The sequence below is a fragment of the Fringilla coelebs genome (assembly GCF_963513975.1).
Source record: "Fringilla coelebs genome assembly, chromosome: 3".
Classification (NCBI taxonomy): Eukaryota; Metazoa; Chordata; class Aves; order Passeriformes; family Fringillidae; genus Fringilla; species Fringilla coelebs.
Genome location: NC_140030.1, coordinates 34769526 through 34792126, shown reverse-complemented (window position 1 = coordinate 34792126; position 22601 = coordinate 34769526). Strand labels below are relative to the sequence as shown.

Genomic DNA, 22601 nt, shown 5'->3' with positions numbered 1-22601 from the left:
CATCAAGACTATCCATCTTTCTGGAGTTCCTTCCCCTGGTGTTCTTCCATGTTCAACAAGCAGATGAATTAATGGTCTACGGTTTATTTTTTTGTCAATAGTTTTAGTGTGTGGCTGTTGCTGCCAAGAGGTAATGGTAGCTCTCACCCCTGCTGCAGGAGCTGTTTTTTAATAAAACCAATTATTTCTTAACAAAAAAAAGGAAAATCTCACTTAGTTCTTAGTGAAAATCAGTGATAAAGAACAAGAAACAGAACCAACCCCAAAAATATATGTACGGGTCTGTAATCAGAAATATTGGGCAGTTTGTTGGCTTGTTTTGTTGCCTGGTTTTCAACCTGTATGACATTTAATCTGTTGGATGAAACATTATAAAATCCAGTAAGAATGAAAAAGGTTTCAGCAAAAGATTGGTACGTGAGTTTTTCTTTCCCCTGCTTTGACTGGGAGCACAGCCAAGTCTAGAGTTACAAAATACATGAATAGTAGGTAAAAGGAGACTTACCTTTCTGATGGACATCTTAGAAAAAGATAAGAGCAAAAGCTCATGTGTTTTACTTTCTGGCATGCAGACTGTTATTTCCTTTAGTTTAAATTACAAAAATTTCAAAGAAGGAAAAATATTTCATGTATTCTGAGATGAATATCATAGACTGATAGAATGGTTTGGATTGGAAGGGACCTTAAAGATCATCTAGTTTGACCCCTGCTGTCATGGGCAGGGAACCTTCCACTAGACCAGGCTGCTGAGAGCCCCATCCAACCTGGCACACTTCCAGGGCTGGAACTATCATTATGTGGAATGAATTTTAGTTTTAGCATTTTCTAGTTTCCAGTCTCAACATTTATTGTGCTCCCTACACTCTAAGAGCCATCTGAAGATTTATCTACACGGTGATTTATCTATATGATTTAAGATTTATCTATGCTCTTCTGCGTTATGGTTTCTAATTACCAAGTGGTAGCTACAGTTCATTAGGTCTATTTTATGAAAAAAAAATGATTCCATATTATTGTTTATTAAAATTAGAAAACTTATCTAAAATATAGGTAAATGAAACATATGAGCAGGGAATTTCTTTCATTTCTTGTTTTGTACTCTACTTTTCTTCTTTTTCCTTCAGGCTGCCTTGGGGATAGCAAACCTCATTCTTATGGCTATGGAAAAAGAAGGGCTATCCAAAGATGCAGCTATCAAAAGACTTTGGTTGGTTGACTCGAAGGGATTAGTTGTAAAGGTAATACAATTTTGTCATTACTTCAGGATACTTACTTGCATTCTGTAGATAAAGAAAAGAACATATTCTTTGTGAAAGAAACTGCAACAATATCGCTCTTGGGATGGCGAGTTGTTTTTCTTTTCTAAAGTTTATTAAATTAATGACTGACTGGCGGGTGGGATGGTTATGCTTGGAGTTCCTGTTCTGTTTCTATTAGAGATGAGCATATAATGAAGAAAAATTTTCAGCAGCTCATTAAAAAAGGTGTAAGAAAAGAAATGTTCAACTTTAGGGTTTAATATTTCCTATCTAAATGTGACTATTATTTGTAGCATAGTCTTGGGCAAAGATGTATAGGCGCATTACTAGGATAGCAGGCAAGTCATCCTTCTGCAAGAACTGAGATGTATTGCAACAAAAAGCTTCTCTGCCCAGTGATACAGCTCGTGCTGCAGATGTTGTGGTCTGCAGTGCTATCAACACTGGTCAGAATTTGAATCTGCTGAGAGACTTCATCAGTCACCCTTACCTCATTCCTTCCGTGTGCCAAAATAAAGAAACATATGAATTCCATGTGCCAGAATAAAGAAACTGGTGTGTTTTAAAAGGTGGTTATGTATTTAATAGTTTGTGAACTACTTAAAGGAAATAGATGAGAGGCCAGTTGCCTTTGCTTTTTCACCTTGCTGGTTGGTTTGAAGTATTTGTGGTCATCCTTGTTGGTACCACACTTCACAGTGTTCTTTGGCTGTCTGACATTAAAGGTCTTTTGTGGTTCACACAACTGTGCATCAGGAGATGATGCATTCTGTAGGCAGTGTCTGCTGGCTTATTGAACAGCATCACAGCACCTTTCACTCATACTGTTAAGGGAAAACAGTACAATCATAGACATCAAGATGGGCAATTATTACCAAGGTCATCTTGGTCATCCCTTTCCAGAAGGCACAAAAGTAGCCTGATCAGGTACAAAAGAATGCCGGTATCCAGGACTCCAGGACACAGACTTTTTTTTTTCCCTCTGATGCTTTTTATGTTTGTTTAATGCATACTTTTTATCCTTTGTGTTTTCATCTAACAATTTTGAAGTGATTTTATGTCCAAACATAAATGACTGAAGGCCTGTGTATTGTCTGTGGCTGCAGAAACCTTGAGGTTGCCTAAGAGTAATCGGTTGCACCATTTCTTTCACCTTAGAAAAGGAGAATATCAAATTATACTATTGAACTAAAATCACCTCCTGGTGATTAAGGGAACAAACTAACAGGGGCAGAAGTGTAGGAACTTCACAGCCCCAAAGCAGTAAAAGAGGTCTCTCTCGAGGTGGTTAACCAGCCTTTCTCCTTGCTTCTCGCTCCGTGGTTTCTTGTCCCAGTCTCTTCGCACCTCTCACTGCTAATTTGCTAGTCAGCTGAGAATCTGGGCTGTTGCTCTTGGTAAGCAGAGACTCATTCCTTTCATAGGTTCTAAATTTTTAGTGACTTGGTGACTGCATTCTTTCCTCACTACCTTCAAGCTTCTGCGCTCTCAAGCAGTGCCAAAACCAATCAGTGTTTCACATAGCCTCGATGTTCCTTTCCTCTGCTTATTCTTCTTGGTGGAGCTTTAATTTGGGTTTTGTCCAAAAAGCAGTCCACTGAATTTCATGTCCTGCCTGGAGTGTATTTGTGAGCTGTTTGGGATCGCCAGACATAACAGCTGTCTGAGGTAGATTAGGGCTGAATTTGTGGCCAGATGTTGATGCAAGCAGCAGGAACCGATGGTGCATATTTCAGGTCATTGCTTGTGTTCCTGGAAGACCTGGCAGCACCAGTTTTCCCATCTGGCTGTCCTGAGGGGCTGGAGAATGGGTGGGTCCTTGCTGCTGTGTTGTGTTTGAGGGACATCTGTCAATGCTAGGCCTGGGCTGGCATAAGGAAACACGTCCTTGGTCTACGGCTCTGCAAGTCCTCTCTTGGCTTTCTTCTGCAGCAAAATGTTCCCCCACTAAAAAGTTAAAAAAAAAAATGGACAAAATATCCTCCCTGCAAAGAAAGAAAATACAATGTAAGCCTCAAGAGGCTTGAGATTTAACTGCTGGGAAGTTATATATACAGTGAGTAAATAATTAAATTATTCCTGGTTCCTTTTTCTGGCCTGATAGAGAATGCTGTGATTTAGGTCCACTTACGAAATTATTTTGGCTTTAGCTGATTGCAGAAAAATGCTGCAAGGCTTGAAGAACTTTCCAAACTTGTAGAAATGAGATAAGAGAAATAAAATGAGGAAGATTTATGAGAACAAAATCAGAACTCCATTATTACAAACCCTTTCATTATTGCAAAGGTAACAATTACCAAAATCAGAGCCTAGATCACCAGTTAATCAAATTTTGCATAAACTAGACTGACACTTATTAATGATATGTATCAATGGAAACCTGATAATGAGAGTCCCTTAAAATTTGCCTCACTAAAACCTGCTTGATCAAAAAAATTCTATGTGAAGCAGGGAGACCTTTACAGTATTAGAAATATTCTGATCAGTTGGTTTAGCAGTATGAGAAATAACAGAATTGCTGAAGACTCAGCAGTTACTTTGTCCAACTAAACTAATTTTTACATCATTTATATTCTATGCTGGCCTTTGATCATTAATTTTGCAATGTGTTATTATAGATTTAAATATTGTTTCTACTTTCATCTACTTTCTGTAGAATTTCAGCCAGTTCTAAGAAAAATAACCTGGGAACTGTTGTTGACCTGGCTACAGTTTCCACCTTTTTCTTCTTTCCCCACCCTCAAAAGCTGCCACGAAGTCACTTATCAGGCTTTTGTTGCTGAATTTTTCCTTTGTGGCTTTTTAATTTTAGTTCAAGTGCAGCTGTGTTTTCATTCTCCTGTTAATTTTATTTTTCCCCCCATGGGAACCATCTGTTTTCATTAAACCAAGCCTGATGACCAACTTTTCTGCTATGTTGTGGTAAAAGAGCTGGTGATAGAGCTGTGTTTGTTATACTGTCCATAGCTGTGTTCTATAATTCCTTCTAGAGAATTTACAGTGTTGGAGATACCAGTTTGGGGTTGTTGTTTGGTCTTTTAAAGTTTGTTCAGAATGCTTTCACTTTTTGAAACTGTTTTCCAAAGGTGGATGAGGAAGTTTTGCACATCATATACTTAAAATTGTGTGACTTTTTGAAACTTACTGTCTTACGTATCCCAGTGCATTCAAATGGAAATTTTAATGCTTAATTAAGAGACACTTTAAAGTTGGTTATGCACTCTTGTGTACTTGAAGATTATATATAATCCGTTGGGACTCATCTTTAGCTCTGAATTTCTAAATTATCACACAATCACAGTCTGTCTGATGAATATATATTTGCCTCTATAAATACATTTGTGGGCAATGTCTCCTACATTCCATTCCCCTATTCTCAGTGTTCCCATATTTTTTTTTCTATTAATCCTGCAGATTGCATAAATGTGTGATGTGTGGTGAACACATTTTGGGTCTCCTTTAAAGCTGCCATAGTGTCATGTTTAGCTATATTAGTAGCCAGTCTTGGTCCATGACAGTTCTTTTGTGTCAAGTGGTTGAGGAGAGGCAGAATATGAGAATGTTGGGATATTCATGAGGTTCACCATTGTCTAAGCATTTCAGTAATGTGCTGCAAAGGCTTTTTATTGCTTTTTGTTTTGTTTTGTTTTGTTTTGTTTTCTAAGGCAGTACCAAGAACAGGGGAGGGTGATAGGCAAGAGGGTTCTTGGAACTTCCTGGGAATATGATACAGTTAATAAGGCATTTTTAATATTTAAATGGACTTAGAAACTTCCCCCCACCCTCTGCTTTCTGTGCTGGGGATGGACAGGGAATGTTCCTGGACTGCCAAACATGCTTCTCTTGCAGTGAAGTTTTTCTATAATTTGCAAGGCATTTTTGTACACCACATAATCTCTAGTGCACAAAAGTTGTTTCTTTGCAGAGGGATGAATGTCATCCTTAATTTTAAAGAGTAAGTCACCATGGAGAAATGTTTCTTTTAACAGTTTTTAGTCTATTCTTTCTGGTTCAGCACTGTAATACTTATGTCTAGTCAAGTGATTTTTATTCTAAATATCCATTAGATGTTTGATCTTAAACCCTGTATGACAAGCACAAGAATATTCACTGAAGTCTGATGGCTGAAGGCCTCAGAATATTGATCTTCTAGTATCAGAGGATCCCAAAAAATTAACAATTTCCATGGTCCTGGTTAATTATAATGGAGGTAACCAATTAAACCTGTAGATAATCACATGAAAGGATTTCATTTTTCATCCTCTTTCCCCCATTTCATTATCCCTGGCAATTTTATTTGCAAAAGATTCTCACAACCAATTAACTGGCATTGGATGTGACCCTGATTAAAGTTCATGGTTTGGTCAAAACTGGGTACATACATGGTTTAGTCTTTGCTTAGAGAATGGTGGAACAGAAAGGGGGACATTTGGAATGATACCAGAATTTCAGTGCCAGATTCATATAACAAGTGAAAGAATTTTCAGAGCTCACAATGAAATATCATAATATCAAACTGAATCCTATCCAGACTGTCTGTTACTGATTTAAAAAAAAAAATCAATAATCATTCTTTTTAAAAGTTTCAATTTCATACTAGATGAATTTGATAATGTTTTAAACTTTTATAAACCACTGTCTGCCAGTTCTGCTAGCTTTTCATTATTTCTAGCTTTCTTTTTATCAACAGTCAATTATTCTGACACTTCTGTTCTTGATAAGTTCTTTTATGGCTGACTCCAACTGGCTGGGACTCTTTGAGCCAAAAAAATGATTTACATTTTAGCAAAGATGCAATGCCTTGGGTATCTCCCAGGTGCCACAATCACTCAAAGCAGTTTCTGCCTTATTTTACTCATGTACCATCCCAGCAAAGCAATCCTTGTTTGCTTCATCAGTTTTTCTGATGGCTGGGGAATTAATCTGTGCACTTAAATCTTGCATTTGTCATGTTCTATATCAAGTACAAGTTCTGCAAAAAGGAAACATTAATTTCTGTCTGAGTGCTCGTGGCATTACTCATGCTCAGTGAGTAATGTATGAAAACAAGTGAGGACAAGGCAAAAGGGCAATTGGTGGGGCTTTTCTCTAAAAGAGACACCACCAAAACCCATTGCTTTTGTTGGCATGTAACCCTTTGATACTGTGTGCATTAGATGTACTGATGAGATGGGGACCTAATTTGGGCAGTTTATTATTTCTTTTGCTCATGCTCTGTTTTTGAAATTAATTATTGATGTGCTCTGTTTTCTGCAGTTTTGTGGATTTGTGATTTGCTCTGGTTCTCAGATCTTACCTTCTTGAAATAATTGTCTTTATAAATTTTGTCCTGCCTGTTAACCTTATTAACCATGTGTGCTTATTTACATGGAAAGGGTACTTTATAAATTTTATAGGACTAAAACAGCCCTACTTTTTAACAGTGAGTTTTAAAGTCAACACCAGAATTGTATTTCTTACCATAATTGTATATTTTACTGCCAAGTATTATGACATTGTCTCCTCAAAATCTTGTGTCTTTTTCACACAATTGGCAACAAACTGTTTATTAGTTGTGTGCCCAAGTTGCCTGGTTTAGTTTTAATGTATTTTCTTCACCTTTAGGTGTTAGAGAATGGACCTGCTCAGGAGGCGCTGTCACTTTATAGAATCTCAGTATGGGGTTTTGGGAGGGCTTACTTGTCTCTAATTTTTGGTTCCTGTATGAGGTGGCACAGGGTGCCTATCACCTGCTGGCCCTTGGACTTCAGTCAACCCCTGCCCAGTGTGTCCATATCCATACCTCCACCCTATTTATATTTTGCATTTTGTGACTTCTTGTACCTGATGCTGTCCTGAAGTTCTGGCTGTGGGCAGCCTGGCCTGTCCCCTCCCAGTCCTCTCTCTCTGTGCCCCTCCTGTGCCTTCCCTTTCATGATTCTGGGGCCTCCCCATGGAGGTCTCTCTGTAGTCCCTGCCTAGAGTTCTCAACAGCCTTTAGACCAGGGATTTACTTGTGATGAAACAGATAAAAAAGCCATATAGAGACCATCTCCCAAAAGGGAGATGCTTCACTACCTTCTCCTATGACTCACTTTTTTTCCACAATTGCTTTTTTGTTTGTTTGTATTTAAACTCTGCAGTAGGGAATTCACAGGAAAAATGCAAGTAAAACTGAAAAATATAAAACATTTGCAGTTGGAAATACTCAAGTTACTAATGGACTGCTTTGCCCCCTGGTCTACAGTTCTCATGTCTTTTGTGGATCTCATGTCTTCAGTATTTAAGAACCTCAAATTATTTTATGAATTTATCTGTGTACTGATCTCTGAGCTCTTGTTTAAATAAGCCACAGTTGACACAGTGAAACAGAGGCAAGTGTTTATATAAATAGATTTGTGCTGCCCTGGTTGTGAGACGGGACGAGAGCCAGCAGTGCTTCGAATGTGGGGCAGCGCAGCCGTCAGGGTGCTCTGCTCCTTCGCAGCTGCCTCCCAGCTGATGGAAGAGCAGCTCTTGGAGAGCTTCCAGCCCAGCCTCTGTGGCCTGGCTGGCACAAAGCTGCTCTGCTCTCAGCCCCAGCTCCTGCGGCAGCCCCGGCAGAACCAGCTCTAACAGGCCGTGGCATTAGGCTGCGCATTGGTGGCGTTTGTAAGGTTTGCCTCCCATTTTCTAATTTCCCATATAGATGTCTGCTGTGCAGTCTGGTCTCCTGTTTTCACAGCTGTTTTCTATGAAAATTCTCAGGGTTTTATTGATGGGTCATTTTTGTTTGTTATCTGAGCCTCAATTTGGCTATAATGTGATGATAAGAGTAACTTTCTGTGAAAACTGTGATGTACGTTTGTTTGAAACCTGATCCTTGTTGATCAGACCCTTAAACTAAAAACTTCAGAGCTCCCCCGAAGCTGCTCCCATGAACTACTTTCATTTCAAATCCAAAATACAAACAATTTCTTCATAGAACTGTTCACTACTGAGTCCTGTTACTCCCTTTTGCTCCTTGAATTGAAAGGTCCTGGTGTTCATGGGACTGTGTTTTGTAATATTACAATATAATTCCAACGACTCTGACCCGTTAAGGAGTAGAGACATTTTAGGATTGCCAGCATCTTTCATACATAATGTCACAATCAGAGAATGCTGCCATTGTTTCTTCATCTCTGTACTTCATCTGCTGATTCAACACAGTCCACCTTTGTAATTCATTTGCTAATAAAGAATTTAGTTCATATTACTTTCCATTTCAGATACCACACTAACTTCTAATATATCTGTTTTCAGGCTGCTTTGTTCTCTTTTGTTCAAATCAAAAATAACCCAAAGGTTTCTTGGTACAGAATGATACTCTGATAGAAGCAATACTTTTCCACTAAAAAGTAATTTCTGGCATTTTTATTTTGAGTCTTCGGACTTAAGAATTATTAATCTTTGTGAGTGCTATTAATATTCTCAACCTTCAGTATTCTAGTGAAAGTATATTGTGTAGTTCCTTCAGGCAGTCTGATTATCCATTAAAGATACTATGATTTTCTTTGTGGTACATTAGTTTTTAGTAGTTTTTTTGGTTGCCTGTTTTTATTTTCTTGTTTGGTTTTTTTTTTTTCCTCAATTCAAGCAAACTTACTAAAATGCCCCTAGAAAATGACTTATTCTATAAAAGATAAGAAAAAACATATAAGATTATATAGCATTTTAAGTTATATGGAAATAATCTTGGTACTTTTTTATTTCTTTCTTGGGATGATGAATACATTTGGGAAGTAAAAGCAAGAAGAATATACAGCCTCTTTTTGTCACTTTGCCTTCCTCTTTCTATTGAAAGAGTTTGTGAGTTTGTGTCCTCCCCTCTAAATAGCTGCATAGGTATCACATTAAATCTCTTGTTTCATCTGTGGATTTCAGTGAAAGACTTTCTGTTTGGATTTGGGTAGTGTCCCTTGAGGCAGGAGTGAGACATATATCTTTATGTACATCTACATATGCTATACATAATAGAAAACATAATGCACCTTAAGAGAGCTGATGCCTGGCCTGGAGGAGTCTTTGTACAGCTATTCGAACAGCAGTGCAGTAACATCCTTGATAGCAGCTCCTGGAAAAAATCTGTCCAAAAGTTTCTCCCCTATGTAGTGAGCATTGAGGTGCTTCAGTGAAACAACGAGACTGTACAGGGTTTGGTGTACTGCAAAGGTCTTTAAACTGCTGGTTTTTCTGAGCCCTTTTCATTGACTGAATGAATTGTTAATGATGCTGAAAGAGCAAGACGGTGGACTTAGAAGACATATCTGAATGTGACTGAAGATGATGTTTCTACTTAAAAGATTCAGAGCTTCATACACAGAACCTCAGAACTCATTCAAATTCTTCAAAGTATTGTGTATTTTACATTTTTTTCTTTTTCCTATTAGGAGAAGAAAGGAAATAGCAGTAAGCTCTGTGCCATGTTAGTATTTTAGGATTATGGAGATGCAGGCAGACCAGAGCAATTTCTGATTTATGCTGCTTTGCGTTGATCCTTTACTGCTCATTTCCCAGCAGCCACAGTACAAAAGCTGGCTAAGCCAGGCTGGAAATGGACATGTCAGAAGACATGCTCTGTGCTTCTGGAAGATGTTTTAGTCAGAGCAGCTCAGCACTGACAGGTCCAGCCACTTCGCACCACTCCAGTGTCAGGAAGGAGACAAGACAGCAAACCACACAAATCCAAAATTGAGACATCTGCATTTTGGCTCCATCCTCTTCTTTCTGCTGGCTGACAAAACCTCTGTGATTTCTTATTCCAGCTATAGGCATTCAGTGTACTAAATGGACTGGCAACCCCTTATTTTAGGGAAGATACACAAAACTGAATTGTTTATTCCTTCTTGCTTGCACTCTTGGCAGGGCATAGAGAAAAGCTAGTCATGTTCTTGCTGCTGCTTTTCTACTTGGTGGAGAGCAGAACTTAGGAATTTATCAGTTTGTGGAGAAAAAAATACTGTCTAAAGGACTTGCCTCTAAACTATTGAAGTTCTGTAATAAAATCAACTGGCTGGTCTTGAAATCTTGGATGTAGAGCTTAGTGAGATGTTATGTAGCTCCTTTGGGATCACTGAATTAACAATGAAGATACATTTCTGACACCTCTCCTATGAGGAAAGGCTGAGAGAATTGGGATTGTTCAGCCTGGAGAACAAAGGGCCCCAGGAGACCTTCTATTGGCCTTCCAGTACCTAAAGGAGCCTATAGGAAAGCTGGAGAGAGACGTTTTACAAGGGCAGGGAGTGATAGGACCCAGGATCTAATCTTTAAATTGAAAGATGGTCAATTCATATTAGAAATTAGGAAGAAATTATTTTATAGTGAAGGTGGTGACACACTGGAACAGGTTGCCCAGAGAAATTATGGATTCCCATCCCTGGAAGTGTTCAAGGCTAGCTTGGATGGGGCTTTGAGCAACCCTAGTGGAAGGTGTCCATGCCTACAGCAGGCTGGGTGGAAGGAGATGATCTTTAAGGTCTCTTCCAGCCCAAACCATTCTATGATTGTAATTTATTTTAAAATATAAAAACTTAAAAACCAAAAAACAACCCAACCATATGATTTCTTTTATAAGCATTTTCCTAGCAAAAATCTCTATGCACATAGCTGTTGTTATTTTTGCTAGGCCACATAATTTAATATTCCATTCTTAGTTAATATGCTAGAAAAATACTTACTTGGAGACATGATCTATGCTGACTAGTGGGATCAAACTAATTCAGTCCAAAGCTGAATAAATAAGTAAATTTTAAATTGCTTGGGTTTTTACTTGCATTGGGTTTTTGGTTGTTTGTTTGAGTAATTTTTTTTAGAATGGTAGCATATCATGTATGAAATTGAGAGCAGATAGAAATTAGAGTAAGGCAGAAGTGAATCTGACCTGAGCTGACCCATCTGTCTAGCACTAGTCACTCTACCCAGCGGCCTGAAAAACACTGAAGTGGATCGCATCCTTGCTGTTGGAGTACTCCTTTGTAGCCAATTAAATGGGAGATCATTGTCAACGTTAGGACTTTGAATCCTTGGTGTTCCATCAGTAAGTGTTTTAACACCTACTCAAAAGCCAGTCAAGTGTAAAACTGTGTAAAAAAGAAAGTCTGCTTCATGAAGCATTTTGGTTGTTTGTTTTGACTGAAATTGAAAATGAAAGAATAGCAACATTTTTATCCACCAAGATGTCAGCCTGATTTCTTGGCTGTTATGTACTGCTGAAAAAAATCAAAGGTCACCTTTCCTGAGCAGTCTGTCCAGATCTGCAGATCCTGGAGGGGCTCAGAACTACCAGCCTGCCACAGCCTAAAGAGTGAGCTGGTCACAGCCCTTGGTGATGATGTTTTTTTCCTTGGTAGCCCAAGGCAGTCTCCTAGAGGTTGTGTTTTAAGGTCAGATGGAAAACTGGCTTCCTCAGCAGCAGCATTATGAACCATTAAGGAACCATCTCAAGCAGCAGCCTGGATGGTGGCCCAGGGCACTCACTCCTGGCTGCCCAGCAAACCTGCCACCAAGCATTTCAACTCCAACCAATCAGCAGATTAAAATGAGAAGTGGTTTTTATTAAAGTATTTTGAGTTAATCCTAGCAACAAGCTTTTAGTCTGGAAGTCATAAGTGTTGGGGTTTCTTCTTCTTTGCTGACTGAAAAGAAAGCTTCATATTTTTCCCTTGAAAACATTAAGGAAAATTGCTGATTTAAAATGAGATGGGTTTAAAGTGTGTGTGCAGACTGTGGGGACATCTGCTGGGATGCTGGGAAATGGCAAGCTGCAAAATGCATACCGTGGTGGAATGATTCAGGCATGAGCACGCCAAAAATGATTAATACTGCGGCATTCCCTCGGGGCTGACAATTCCACATTTTACCCACAAAGGAAATCAAGCGTCCCTATCTCAGCATTTCTGTGTTGGTCACTCTAGGAGAACACTTAAGACCTGCATAAGCCCATCCAGAAAAAAAATTTGTAGCCTCAGAGAGATCTCTGGAAATGCCCTGTAATCATGGGTGAGCCAAATGAAGTTGGCATGCTGTGGGGCAGAGCAGCTCAGTCAGCCCTGACCACATGACAGCTTCCTGTGGCACCCTTGGGATGGAAGCACTTTTCCTTGCTGATGGAAATGAGAAACAGCCTCTTCTTCTGCCCACCAGCCCTGGCAATGGCTGAGTCAGGACTAGAGGAGCTTCAGTGATGGGACTGGCACGGCCACATGCTGCCACACTGCAGAATTGTGGTCTGAAATGAAGCATCAGCTTTCTCAGTTTTGTTAGAAAAGCTAATCGTGGCTTATGTCTGATGGTGTATGAAGGCCTGAATTGAGCCAAAATTTTCAAATTTATAGACTTTGGTGGAATCATGGAATGAATTCTGTTCCAATACTTCTGTGTAGCCTTAATAATCTTGCTAAGATTAAGGAAACTTTCATTTTACCAGTTGTGAAAGATGTGGCTGGGGAGATGATTCAAATCTGTTCTGGCTATTTGGTCAAAATTACATTCAGCATTCAATTTTCCTCATGTGCTTCCCTATATATCTGTTTAATCTTTCTGTCTGAAATTGAAAGATGTTTGAAGGTCTAGAACAATCTTCTAGACTTGTGCTTTAAAAGTGCCTTTGCAGGAAAATTTTCTGCAGGTCAGACTAAAACAAGGGGCGAAGGTGTGCTCATTTTAAACTTTTCTGCTGAAATTTTTAGATGTCTGTGTACAGACAAAGCTCTGCATATTTAGACTACTAACAGCATTTTCACAAACTCTGGCCCATTTTCACCCTGCACTCCACGTTAGACTGAGTTCAAACCCACTTTGCAGCCCAAATCAATGCCAATGATACTCTATAGCCCTTTCTCCTGTATCTATCATATTCCTTTTGGGAACCTTCTGGGCCATCGGTGGGTGGAAATTGCCAGTAGAGATCAGGGCAAAAGTTTTTTCACAGCTGAGTCAATTTTGCTAATGCAGAAATGGTGCACCAGACATCTGGTTAGAATTATTTTTATATTCCATCCTTAATAATGAATGACTTAAATATGAAAAATGTGAAGAAAAATGTACGCTCCACTATAGTCTAAATACTCACACCATATAGTCTCCTTACTTTCAGACAAGAGCAAAGCTGAAAAAGCTAGGAGAAGCTACTTTTATTTTGCTAAGTTACAAATCTTGTATAATTGCTCAAGTAGATGTTAGTACTGTGGTGTTCTACAGCTATTTTCGATTTAAAGTACAATTACTGAATTTATTGACTGCTTAGACAAAAAGATTAGTGCTAAATTATCCTGAGCATACTAGCTGTACACAGTCTAACTTTATTTGATGTGATAGATGCAAAAATAGAAATTAAAATAGGATGTGTTAAACCAGATACACAAACAGGATATTAGGTTCCATTAAACATAAATTTATTTTTCTTGTTGTTCCGTACTCAGGGCCGTGCCTCATTAACACATGAGAAACAGCGCTTTGCCCACGAACACCATGAAATGAAAAATCTAGAAGATATTGTTAAAGATATAAAACCGTCCGTGCTAATAGGTAATTTCTTTGATTTTAAAGCAATGACCCTATTCTTTGTTGAAAAAAAAGGGGGATGTGGCTTTGTCTGAAGAGAAGATCAAGTTCCTCTGAACAGAGTTTACCTTTGTGTGTTTTCAGAAAACACTGAAAACATAATGGACTCTATTAAGCAACTGAACAAATAGTAACTATCCAAGCATGTAACACTGTTTTCATTCTGAGCCATCCATTTTACAGGGGAAAGAATCTGATTGGGTTTAAACATCTGATGGAGGACCTTACCACCTTCCTAAATTACTTCTGGTTTAATCTGGAAGGTGTAATACAAATAACCTCAAACTTGGAAGTGTGAAAACTGAGCTAAGCTCATGTAAAGCTACGCAAATACAAGGGTGCTGTATCCGAATCTGTTTTTTGCTCACATTTACGTCCTTAGCCAGCAGTCCTTTTTGCAGACCAAAACGCAGATTTTAGAAAGACCTTTTCTTTTGTAAAAGCCAAAGGATTGTGATCACAAAATTGGATTGCTCAGCTCTCTATAGTTTGGTTTTTGTATTTCAGCGACAGTTTCAGGAGTGAACTGCAACTACTCTTGGTCTTTTTAAAATAATTAGGACTTGAAGATTAATCTATCTGGCTAGTAAACTCATTCATCAGGTGCTAGAAAACTGACATGCCACAGTGATAATTATCCTACATTTTAACAGCTACCTTTTTGACTATGTTTACACCACATGGTCCTTGTTCAGTAAAATCGGCTTTTCCAGTGGTCATCAGCGAGGTAAATGAAGTGTTTCTTTTCCTGTGCTACATGAAGATATGACTGGAAGAGGAGACCAAGTGGTCCAGAGAATTTACTTAGTATACTACAAGGCTGAAAAAGCTAGAGGGATAGAAGAGTAGAATGAATGAATATTTATCCAGAAGAAGGTGTGTGGATGCTTAGAGAAGATTTGCTACCATGAAATACGGGTTTTACTGCGTGTAATTTTTATGTATAAACCTACGTGACTCTTCCTCAAGGTCACTTTCTCTTATCAATTCTGTATAATGAAGTCTCTTCCATCAGAAACAGCAATAGAAACTAATATTGGGGATTTTGGGTTTGAGTGACTAGAGATTCAGTATGTTCCCTATAGTACCAGGAGTCATTGGGAAATACATTGATAGCTCTCCTCCCACTGTTTTACTTAGCTCTGTCTGAGCAAATCTTTATACAGATTTCATTGCCTGCAATGGCTCAAGGAAAAGCCTTAATTTAGATAGACCCAGTCTAAGAAACTGCAGTTAAAAAAAAATATTCATAAACATTTTGTTTTACCTTAAATATGAAGATAATTTTCATTCTTACTATTGGCTGCCCAGAATCAGTCAGAAGATACTCTGAGATGCCTCGAAGAAATGTTAGTCCTGAAGCACAACCTTAGAGCCCGCTCTGGGCAGTGAGGGCCCCTTTCACCTCCCCTCAAGGCTCTCCTCAGGCAAGTCCCAAGCTGTTCTTTTAGACTGAGCTCTGTCAGGGTGCTCATTTGAGCATCAGTGATGAGATGTTGAGTACTGACCTGAGAAAGCTCTAGGCTCTTCTCTCCCAGCCTGGGTTTTAATCCATTTCCATTCCCCAGGAGAGGGAAAACAAGCTCTTTTCCCTGCTTTTGAAACTCAGATGCTGTGTGGAAAGCAGAATGGGATGTCAGGCACGGGGGTTTTTAGGATGAAGGGGGCTACCTTCTCTCCAAGCCAGGTGAGAGAGGCCTCTGGTAAAATAAAGTAGTTTTACTCCAAGATTTGTTTATCTGTTTATTTTCACTGAAGATGTGGATGTCCTTGAATTCCCAGCTCTTGTAGATTATTCAGAAATATGGATGTATTTGGCATCTCAAAAGCATCACACACCCCCCCTCTTCAGTTGTGAATTGTCTGAGGCCCAAGATCTAAGAACTGGCTGCAAGTCTGCAATGCAGCAGAATGCAACCTAAGTTAGATGATTTCATCCTGCAAGAGTAGCATTCAGTTCCTGTGAATAGCATTTATAAGTGTGGACAGTATAGGCAATAGAAAAGCATCTCTGGTGCAATAAAAAGGGATGTATTAAAAAAATTGTTGCTGCCAGGGCAGGCCTAGACTAAAAATTACTATTTGTCAGCTCAGCTCAGATGTAGAAGGCAGAGACTTCACTCATTATGTCAGAAAAATCTGAAATCTGACACACTGGATTTGGGAGAAACTATCCAGACTGTTGCACAGAACTTTATAGACATCTATCTAGTCCATACTGGACCTAGCTGCAGGTTAAGTGATACCATTTTTATCTTACACAAAGGGCCTGAGAAAAGGGAAGGGAGAAATTCACCAGATTGTACAGGGGCAAATAGGTTCTGCCTTATGCTAGGGATAATACTGAAGTTTCACTGTTCCAAAATCTTTTATACAAAACTTTATTTCAACTACATGTTAGGAAGAAGGTTGAACTCTGTTTTAAAGAGGGAGAAAGAGAGAAAGGAGCTCTGTTCTTTTACAAGTGACATGCATGTCTTACCTTGAACTAATTTAATTTGTCTACTTGTTATATGTGTGTTTTTCTTCTTTAGGAGTTGCTGCAGTCGGTGGTGCTTTTACTCCACAAATTCTTAAGGATATGGCTGCTCTAAACAAACATCCTATAATTTTTGCTCTCAGCAATCCCACCAGCAAAGCAGAATGCACTGCTGAGCAGTGCTACAAATACACAGAGGTAAGCAAAGATTAACATCTTTCCAGTATAAAGGATGAAAAGTCTGAAATTAAATTTTGAATGGATGAGGACAGAGGGTGGAGTAGCAGGTACTAATCATGTCTCTGTACATAGGTAGCATGAGTTAAATGAATTAAAAGATTTTTCAGATTTTATCAAGACAATTTCATTGAATGCACTGCGTGCTTGCACTTTCATAAAAACATTTCATAGCTTTTATTGGTGTAGGCAGCACTCATAATCTTTATTATAACCAAAGCATCAGTCACCATCAATCACTAAAGCATTATGAACTGTACCATTTTGAGTTACATACACAGTGGCATGCTTTTAATTTGTAATTTCATAAATACTCTTATGGGTAAGAAAATATTTCAATACTTTGAAACAGAATCTTTAAAATAATTCTGTATTAAGAACTGGAGTAATTGACTCTTCTTACAAACTTTCCTGTTACATAAATGGAGGTAAAAATTAAGAGAACTGTGCTTGCTTATTTATTATAAAAGTACTGATAAACACATTATCCTGTAATTCAGCCTACAATTTAAAATGTATATACTGGGTGTATTTGGATTTCTTGTCAAATACAGGGCATTTTGAATGACAGTTTCTCAGTGTTTAAAAGACAGATTTAGCATGTCCATTCTCCACAGCACAGATGTAATTACAGCACAGTGCAGGAGCCAGGGAAGCAATCTGCATGAAGGGTTGGTTGTAGTGGGTAACCACAAGTGGTAAACAGAGCAAAAGACACTCTGAAGTATTTGATCTGTCACCAAAACATATAATAAGCAGGCCAGGATTATAGTGCATGACACCAAACAAAACAGAATATTCTTCTGAAGAGCTGAATAGCAACAGTGGCCTATTTTAAAATGCACTATAGAGCATTTCAGTTTCCAGTTCTCTAAAACAGACAGAGATATTTCTGATACAAAGTGCCTCTGAAGTAGTTCACAGTGATATTTATCACTTTAGCAGTGCTAGCATAAATAAAAGCTGGCTTTTCCTCCCCACCTAAATTCACTGCTTAAATTTGAGGGTGCTCCCTCCCCAGAGAGCAGGAGCCAGGGGCCTTTGGGCTGCAGGCACCAACCCTGTGCAGTGCCGCTCCCACATGAACTGCAACCTCAACTGAGTTAGAGGCAGATCCCTTGTCCTCAGGACAAGTGTTACAGTGTAACCTGTACCCATATAGAGAAATTCCCTTAATTCCCCCAAGGAGGCTGGCTCTTCCTACTGCCTACCTGCCCCAGTCTGGGCATGATACCTGGGCCCTGCCAGCCACAGTGCTACCTGGCATTACCCAGGAACCTGCTGGGAACCATTCTGGTTTATCAGTAGTGGCTTCACCCTACTCAGTATGGTACAAAGAGGGGATCCCCAAGGTGCTGGCAGAGGAGGTTCCACACTGACTTGGGCTGGTGCTCCACGGGATGATGTTCCTCGGACAGAGCTCGCACCTTGGTCCTTCTGTTGAGCTGTGGAATGCGCTCAAGGGCCTGAAGTGGGGGATTGGGAAGAAAAGAGAGCTCTGCCCACAGCTCCTCAGAAATCACCCCATCCAAAAGTGTGACACTTGGTTGGACATTGGTGACATTTAGTGTCATTTTGCTATTGGGAAAAAAAGCCCAATAGCATCACCTGTTGCTACCATAGCAGTATTGCTCACTTAGGGTTTCACAACTCTACTTCCCACGGAGCTTCTTCTGGCGTGGATGCACAAAGCGAATAATGACTGCTGGCTTCAGTTGCCTCCTTCTAAATAGTACAGATTGGGTTAGATTGCCACAGAGAATCACCAGTGACCTCCAGGATCTGCATCCTGATGTTCTCGAGACATATTCAGGCAAACAGCTCTAACACCCTCTCAGAAGAGATGCTAAATAGATTCAACCCAGTTTCCACAGTGGTGGATATTTAAAAGGATGTGAGAAATATTTCACCAGCAATCTATCAATTAATGTGCTTTCTTTTTCCTCTTAAAATTTAGGGACGTGGGATTTTTGCCAGTGGAAGTCCTTTTGATCCTGTCACTCTTCCAAGTGGACAAACTCTCTATCCTGGACAGGGTAACAACTCCTATGTGTTCCCAGGAGTTGCCCTTGGTGTTATTTCATGTGGAATGAGACATATTGATGAGAATGTATTCCTCACAACTGCTGAGGTACTGTATTCAAAATTATTTAAATTCCTTAATTTAGTGACTTAGTATTAATAAGCAATTAAACAGAATGAGTTAAACTTTACAACAGGGAAAATACTGCTTTCAGTGTAAGGCTTTTATTTTATAAATTGTATCTGGACAAGTAATTTTAAAAAGTTAACACTTGGCCTAGGGACACCTGACATAAACTATACCTTCTGCTGGGAAGGAAAAAAAATAAAGATTTCAGTACAGTGTTACCACAGGTAAATGCACACATGTACAGTTTGCATGCACAGGCACATAGGTCTGATTGTAGATTGAAAGGAATTATTATTATTGATGTTAGTACCTTTGGGGTGACTCATGTGAGTGTTATGCTTACAAAAAATGTTTGAATTTGAGCTATGGAGCATTAAAAAAAAGAGGGGAAAAAAGCTGCACTTATTAGCAGATGTGTGAATGCATTATTCAGCTTCTGCAGCTTCTCTAAGGAATATTTCATTCTAGATTCTTGCACCTTCCGTGCTCTTCATGGTTTAAAGAGAAGAAAGTGGTCCTTGGCTATCACTCAGGGGCAGCTGATAGGCAGTTTGATCCTATGACAGGCAGTATGTCATACAGAGCTTTCTTAAGGGGTGGGCACTTGCATGCTGTCCTTGTTGGGAATTTCAGAGGTTTTTTAAGGTGTATGCTGTGGCATCTTTAAAGAGGTTTGCTAACAGCCTCCCCCCTGTAAGAAAGGCATTCACAATTTCCATCTTTAAAATTAGTAAAAAGCCCAGCCTGTCTCCACTGGCTTTAACCATCATAAAAAGGCAATGAGCCATCTCCTAAGCCTTTGGATAATTATATTTTCCCTTTAAATCCTCCCCTGTAATTTCAGTTGGATATGGTGATCCTCACTTCCTGGTCTAAGCTGCTGCTGTGTTAGAGTTGCCCTACTTCGTTGTAAAAGTTGCTTCATTTTGGTTTGTGTGAAATGGTTCCTATAAAGTGAGAGCTGATGACAAAAGGTGGCACACGTGTGGATTGAACTGTTTCATGTGACAGTCTATGAAGTCAGAAAAAAATCAGTTCTGAAAAAAGAAATGTAACAGAAAAGTTAAATAGTATCAGAAATTGTGAGGAAGCTTTAAAATTCACACTTGAGGCAGACATTTGTTGTCATCATATTGCAAAAGTTCCATACCTTCTTGGTGATTTCTCATGGGCAGCTCCTCACAGCACAGCCAACAAACTTCAACTACCTCCTCAACCAGCTAACCCACTCTCTTGTAGCACTCTTCTTCTTACTGGACACAGCTGTGGCCTATTGAGGGCAGGCCTGGTCCTAATCTTTGGTGATTAGTACAGCTGCAACTGCTCAGGTGTGAGACTACCTTCTGCACTATTCTCTTACATTCTATCCCTCCACTGACATTCTTTCCTGACTCTTTGGTGCAGGTTTTGCTATACAGTTGCCTTCCCCTAGTAAAATCTCTAGAAAAGTTTGCTATATAAAAATGTGGGTTTTGTCTTGCATAGAAAGTTCTGTTGGTGGCAGGATCCTTGCGTAGCTGCTCCCCTTACTGCTCCCACCTCAGGGCTTTCACATCTGGTCTCCTTCCATGCCAGGGGCTGTGGGGCTTGGCTGAGCTGAGCTGATGGCTCCACAGGGGTCTGCCACAAGAGGTGTCAGGGCAGTGAAGGCCCTTAGCTGAATAATCACACTGCAAAGCAAAAGCAAAAGGGCTCTTTTTGGTTTATGTTCTTGGCTTTTATACTGCAAGGATAAAATCAGAATAGTTTCATGGGGGTCTTAGAATAGTGCTTAGTATTCCTCATGTGAAATTGAAGTGTCCCAGATGCTGCAAAATGTAGAGAACCAAACCCATGCATTTTGGGTAGAGGGACCTCCTTAGATTGCCAAGATAACTTGCCTGAAAAAAAGAAACTATAAAAAGGAAGCAGCCTAAGCTGCATGCCTGCACCTCCTGCTTCTTGCTTTGCCACATCTCCAATTAAATCTGATTGAAGTCACAAATAAGTAGCTGTTGTGACTAGAACAGATTTTAATTTCAATGTTCTTTTCTTCCTGCCAAGTAAAATAGAGTATAGCTTTGATTTTGTTTGATAAATCTAAGGTACTGTAAGCTGTAATGCCTCTTAGCTATGGGCAGTTGTTCTGTGATGGCAAGGGATGTTACCTATTCTTTTAAGTCCTACCAAACACAACAAAAGAGGCAGAGAATTATGAACTAATAGTCTTGCATGTGTGACCTGCAGTTTAGTTCAGAAATAATCCTGCAAAATCTTTTTATTATGGAGAATATGTCCTCCAAAAACCAAGATGCCTGCACTTGCTTTATGACATTTTGTCTTGGTGCCTTTACTTTAGATTCTGCAATAAGGCTTTGCTAATTTTTCTGTTAAAAACTTGAATTAATTAATATTTAAAACATGAAAATAGCCATACTGGGTGGTACCTAGGATCCAAACAGCTTGATATCTTCCTGTGAAAGCAATCACTAGCAGAAGCTGAGGGGAAAAGGAAAAATAAATCCTGATCCTTCTGCTGAAATGGTTTCTCAGATTCTGGCAACATTTTCTGTATGGCCTTCCTGTGCTGGATGTTTTATCCCTCTATGGATTTTTCCTTCATAAATGAGCCTGGTTGCTTTTTGAACATGTTTATACATTTTAACATCTTTTGGCAATTAGTGTCACACATTAATTAGGAGTCATGTGGAAAAAGAAACTCAGGATTTTCTGCTCTTTGATGATTTGGTTTCCCTACAGCAGCATAAGAAATGTTTGCCTTCAGTTGTCTTTTGCATTTCCTTTCAGACTTCTTTTTTTCTCCCAAGTCTATTTTTTTTTTTGTTTCCTTGATCAAAAAAAAGTTTTTATCATCTTTTTTTGTTTTCTATACCTGCTCATGATTCTACTCCATTCTTGTTTGAAGTATGCGGAGAAAAACCACACCCTGCTCAAAGTGTGTTACATTCTGGATTTATACATTGGCAGAATTATGTTTTCTGTGACACCTCTGATTTTATCAGTAATCCCACATGTTGATTCATCATTTTTTCCCCTGCCACTGATCTGATGTTCTCAAGGAGTGTTTTTCAAGCACCACATGAAGAGGGTGTTGTTCCCTTTGGAAGTGCTTGGGTTTGTGTTTTTGCATAGTTTTCAATGCTGTTACAGGAGTACGTCTGAAGGAACAGGATGGCATCTGTACCGTTGATCTTGCTACCTCTCCCACTTTGAGCACTGCCCAAATATTTTGTGGCTTGCCTTCTATCAAAAACAGAATCACAAAAGAGAAGTACTCCACTCCTGAACCTTTAATTTTCAGTGATGCATTGCAGTAAGAGCAGCTTGCTGTTGATTTCTTCAGCTTTCATCTTTCCTGCAGAGCCCTTTTATGCTGTTAACATCAGGGATCTCATGTTGTAAGTGCCTCCTTACATTCAGATGCACATCAAAGGGCTCTGTATCATTTTGAAATAACCTGGTTGCAGTTGTGGAGAGCAGTAACTTGATTTTACATTCTCTTAGCTCCCCCTAGAGGGTTTTTCTCTGCTGTATTTCTCAAGATCAGGTTTAAATGTAACAAATACTTTTTCTTCCCTTGTTATACTCAAGAGCGTATTGCTCTTGTCAGCATTTTAACTCTGAACGGAAAAACTTAGGACAGCTACCAACATTCTAGCTAGACTGCACAAGAGAACATGGAGTTCTTTTGAACCTGGAGTTACTTTAGTTCAACTTTTTACCTACTTCTGCTGGGAGGGATACATGCAGACACCTGTTCTGATGCACTCCTAGATGTTTACAAGCATATGTTTAGGGTCCTATTACCCGATGTGACAGGAACTGTGGGAAATTTTGTTTGGGCTTTAAGTATTTTCCTAGAACATTCCCTCAAAAGTGCACTTCTTGCTTTCTCTTTGGGCTTTTTTAT

The 22601-nt window shown here is 39.3% G+C and overlaps 1 protein-coding gene across 1 annotated transcript in view; it reads left to right on the top strand.

Moving 5' to 3' along the window:
- ME1 (malic enzyme 1) overlaps positions 1-22601 on the top strand; it is a 155214-nt gene that overhangs the window by 128800 nt on the left and 3813 nt on the right. Inside the window, exons 9-12 of the mRNA XM_084202238.1 lie at positions 1125-1238; positions 13682-13787; positions 16358-16500; positions 18497-18670. Coding sequence (XP_084058364.1) covers positions 1125-1238; positions 13682-13787; positions 16358-16500; positions 18497-18670 — 537 coding nt within the window. The remainder of the gene's footprint in view (positions 1-1124; positions 1239-13681; positions 13788-16357; positions 16501-18496; positions 18671-22601) is intronic.